This window comes from Myotis brandtii, unplaced genomic scaffold (assembly GCF_000412655.1).
Source record: "Myotis brandtii unplaced genomic scaffold, ASM41265v1 scaffold157, whole genome shotgun sequence".
NCBI lineage: Eukaryota > Metazoa > Chordata > Mammalia > Chiroptera > Vespertilionidae > Myotis > Myotis brandtii.
In genome coordinates this window covers 6,132,980-6,137,104 of record NW_005355708.1, presented here as the reverse complement: position 1 = coordinate 6,137,104, position 4,125 = coordinate 6,132,980, and the positions used below count along the sequence as shown (strand labels likewise).

The 4,125-nt window shown below is 58.6% G+C and overlaps 1 protein-coding gene across 1 annotated transcript in view; it reads left to right on the top strand.

Moving 5' to 3' along the window:
• The window catches only part of OSBPL7 (oxysterol binding protein-like 7), a 14,281-nt gene that overhangs the window by 8,305 nt on the left and 1,851 nt on the right, over positions 1-4,125 (top strand). Inside the window, exons 16-18 of the mRNA XM_005861927.2 lie at positions 125-285; positions 3,222-3,285; positions 3,404-3,482. Coding sequence (XP_005861989.1) covers positions 125-285; positions 3,222-3,285; positions 3,404-3,482 — 304 coding nt within the window. The remainder of the gene's footprint in view (positions 1-124; positions 286-3,221; positions 3,286-3,403; positions 3,483-4,125) is intronic.

Here is a 4,125-nt window from a genome sequence, read left to right as displayed (position 1 = left end):
GGCTGCCTCTTCCCCACCCCGCGGGCCCCCGCCTCCCAGAAACCCTGGCTGCGCTGTCCTCTTGCTGCCGAAGCTCCACCCCAGGCCCCCAGCCCTGGCTCCGATCCCACCACCCCAGTGGCGTTCTCCCCGCCCTTCCCCCTGCAGGTGTACATCGCAGCCTTTGCCGTCTCTGCCTACTCCTCCACGTACCACCGCGCAGGCTGCAAGCCCTTCAACCCCGTCCTGGGGGAGACCTACGAGTGTGAGCGGCCTGACCGAGGCTTCCGCTTCATCAGTGAGCAGGTGTGAGCCCCGGGAGAAGGGGGCTGTCCTTACGGGGGGTCGGGGCAGGGAAGCACCTGAGCTTCAGAGAGGCCAGGGCCTGGGAGAGGGCACGGGCAGTGGGCTCGGTGCCAGCCACTGGGCCACATGATGGAGGTACAGAGGGCTCTACTCGAAGGAGCCCCCACTGAGTGTGGCTACTGTGCCACACTCTAGAGCTGGGGTCATGGGAGCTCACAGGAGGTTACTCAGCACCCTGCCTGGGAAGGCAGGCTCTGGGCAGGGGTGGGGAACGTCCGGCCCGCGGGAGGTATAAGGCCCGCAAAATCATTTGGTCTGGCCCTGCCAAGGCAACCACAGGTGGGACTTGAAATTCAATAAATCTAGGAGCTTTTTTCATAGCAACATACAGTGGGGCCTTGACTTACGAGTCCGACTAACGACGAGTTTTTCGAGATACGAGCTGTCTCTCGGCTGATTTTTTGCTTTGAGTTGTGAGCTAAAATTCGGGTTACAAGCCAGCTTCAGATACCCCACCGCTAGTTGGCGCAGCGAACGTCACAGTGAACGCCACAACATCAGCCCAGCATCACGTGTCTCACTCGTTCACTTTTGATTTGACATACGAGTAATTTGAGTTACGAGCTCCGTCACGGAACGAATTAAACTCGTAAGTCAAGGCCCCACTGTAATTTATATTAAGTGAATTATATTAAGCGAGTGATGTTAGAAATATCCAAAAGGTTCCCCACCCCGACTCTAGGGGGTGATCTTGAGCTACGTCTTGAAGGATGAATTGGAGTTCGCCAGGAGTACACGGGAGTGGGTAGGACAGGATGTTCCAGACAGTAAAGGAACAGATGGAGCACGTTTAGGAGGCGTTAGGGACGGGGCTGGGAGACAAGGCGGGCCAGACCCAAGAAGCCCTGTAGGTGGTGAAGGTAAGGAGGGCTTGGTTGTTTCTAAGTCCTGAAGGCTATGGGGAGGGTTTTAAGTGGTAGAGTGACGTGCTCAGAATTACGCTTTGTCAAGAGCATCCAGGCAGAGGTGTACGGTCAGAGCAGCCATTAGGAGGGCATTTCGGCCCTTTCCCTGGAGCTGATGAGGACCTGCACTTAGGCCGTGGCAGCTGGATTGGGTGGCTGGGGTGGGGGGGTTAAGAGCTATTTATGTCTTGCCCTTGACAGGACTCAGCGGTCAACAGGATGTTCTTACGCATGGGGAGCAGGGAAGGCGGCTGATGAGAGGGAGACGTCTGAGGGGGTCTGGTCTGGAATTCGGATTGGGGCATTTGGTGTGTGTGTGTGTGTGTGTGTGTGTGTGTGTGTGGCGTTGCCAGTTAGCGAGATGGAGCGTATGGGAGGGAGGTAACTGAATTAGGGAGACTCCTGTCCACGGGGCTTGACTTCCAAGGGGAGACGTCCCGTAGGCCCTGGGGCATCTGGGCTTGGAGGTCCTCAGAAAAGTCACCCCTTAGATGGCAGGCAAAGTCCCCGACTGCTGCCAGAAAGGGTCTGGGAGAAGGGGGGGGGGAGGGGAGAGGAGCCCTGAGGTGCAGGGGGAGGGGGAAAAGAGGGTGGGGCCACGGGACTTGGGGGGTGTCATTAGCTTCCTGGTGAGGGAGATCTCAGACACAGGTTGGGGTGCGGCTGGGTTACAGTGAGTGTAAAGTGGAAGTAAAAGAGAGAGAGAAGTGCAGGCTTATTTCAAAAACATTTTACCGTGAGGGAAAAGAGGAAGGAAAGATGGTGGCAGTCAGAGCGGGAGATAAAGGGTTGAGGCAATTTTGTGTGTTTGTTTAGATTTTAAGTGTTTTTGAAAACATGGTGACGAGCTCCCCCAGCCCAGCCGTGTGTCCAGCAGAAAGTGACCCCCGCCTCGCCCCTCCACGGGCAGCTGCGGCCTGTGCTCGCTTTCCGCCGGCGCCAGCAAAGATGCGCCCGACTAGAAAGGCCAGGTTTACTCTTGCTTCAGGTGGAAGAAATAGGACATATTTCTATTCAGAGAGAAAGAGAGATATAGCGGGAAAGACTGCAGTGCAGAGAGAGGGGCGACGGGAGGCGTGGGGGGCCTGCAGGAAGGGGCGGGAGGCAGCGTGAGGAGGAGAGGGGCCCTGGCCTGGGAGAGGGTCGGGGTGGGAGCCCGTAAATTGGTGGAAGGAGTCGCCTGCTGTGTTCTCCCTCTGATTATGGGGTGAATGTGGCTTGAAGGGGAGGCTTGGGTGGAGGCCCTCAGAGGACTGGGTGATGCTGAGGTCCCCGGTGCAGACGCGCTGTAGGATTTGAGGTTGCTCAGCATGTGCTGTGTGACACACAGGGGTGGGGGTCTAGAGAGCAGGGAGCCGGGCAGCACCGAGGGGTCTGCAGGTGCTGGGATTGTGGCGAGTGGCCGCAGGTGGCCAGGTGAGTGGCCTGGGAGGGTGGGGGAGTCGCAGCTGCGTGGGAAGGAGGGGAAGCCCTGGCTGACAGGCCACCACAGAGCAGAGCGGCCGGGGGTCTTGGCAGGAGCTCAGGTGACAGGGATGGGCAGAGGCAAGACAGCAGGCTGGGGACACCGGAGTCCAAGGGTCCCAGTGTGGGCACAGGTCAGGGTTCTCCAGGTAGTGTGGGGGCTGCAGGATGACATCAGCGCTGGGGACAAGGGGAGGGAAGGGGTCCTCCTGGGAGGGTTGGCTGTCAGCAGGGCACCGTGGAGTCCCCACCTGTCCCTGAGAGAGAACTTTATAGGCCTCAGCAGGGGTTCTGGGTGGTGAGAGGACTCCAGCGGGGAGCGAGGGAGAAGGGAGAACGTAGGGGCCTCATGGACGAAGAGAAAATGATGGAATTTGGGTGGTGGCCAAGGGTCACAGGGAAAGAGACCTGGAACTAACTGATCTTCTGGTTCACAGGGGAATGGGGGGGGGGAGGGACTTTCGGGGGCCTCAAGGGCAGCCTCAAGAGAACTCCTTGCTCCCCAAGGTCTCCCACCACCCCCCAATCTCAGCGTGCCATGCGGAGTCTGAGAACTTTGTTTTCTGGCAAGGTGAGGGGGGGCATGGGAGGGTGGACCTGGGGGGAGGGTGCAGGGCGGATGGGGGAGGGGCTGGGACACTCTCTGGTCTTCTCATTGCTGTCCCTCTCCCTTCCCAACCCAACTCCAGACATGAAGTGGAAGAACAAGTTCTGGGGGAAATCCCTGGAGATTGTGCCTGTGGGGACAGTGAACGTGAGTCTGCCCAGGTGAGTGTTCCCAGCGCTGGGCAGCCAGGCCCGGCCACAGGCCCAGCCACAGGCCCAGCCACAAGCCATCCTCCGCCCGCTGGAGAGAAAGGTCTGGCCTGAAGCTGCCTGGGGTGGGCCGGTGACTGTGCGTTTTGCCCCTGTATTTGCAGCAGTTTCCAATAGAGAAAGGGGAGGCAGCTTAGCTTGGGAGAGCTGGGAGGGCTCATCTGATACAGTGGCTTTCACACTTTTTTGACCATGACTCACAGTAAGAAATGCATTGGAGACTTCAAGCCAGAATACACACACGCGCACACGCACACATGCATGCACACACACCTAAATGAGCTCAGAACTGGTCACAAACCACATTTGAAACATCCTCATCCAGCTCATTTTACAGGTGGGGCCCGCAGCCAGGAGTCAGCCAGAGGCCAGTGTGGGGAGCGGGAGGGAGAGCCTGGGCTTCGGGGTCAGAAGTCCTGGCTGAGAGCCCTGGTTCTCAATCGTTGTGCAAGTGGCAAACAGGACTTGACGCCTCTGCGCCTCGAGCTCCCTCTTCTATAAAGTAAGAGCAGCCTGGCAGGAAGTCACGGTTCGATTCCCGGTCGGGGCACATGTCCGGGCTGCGGGCTTGGTCTGTTTCTATCTCTCCCTCTCC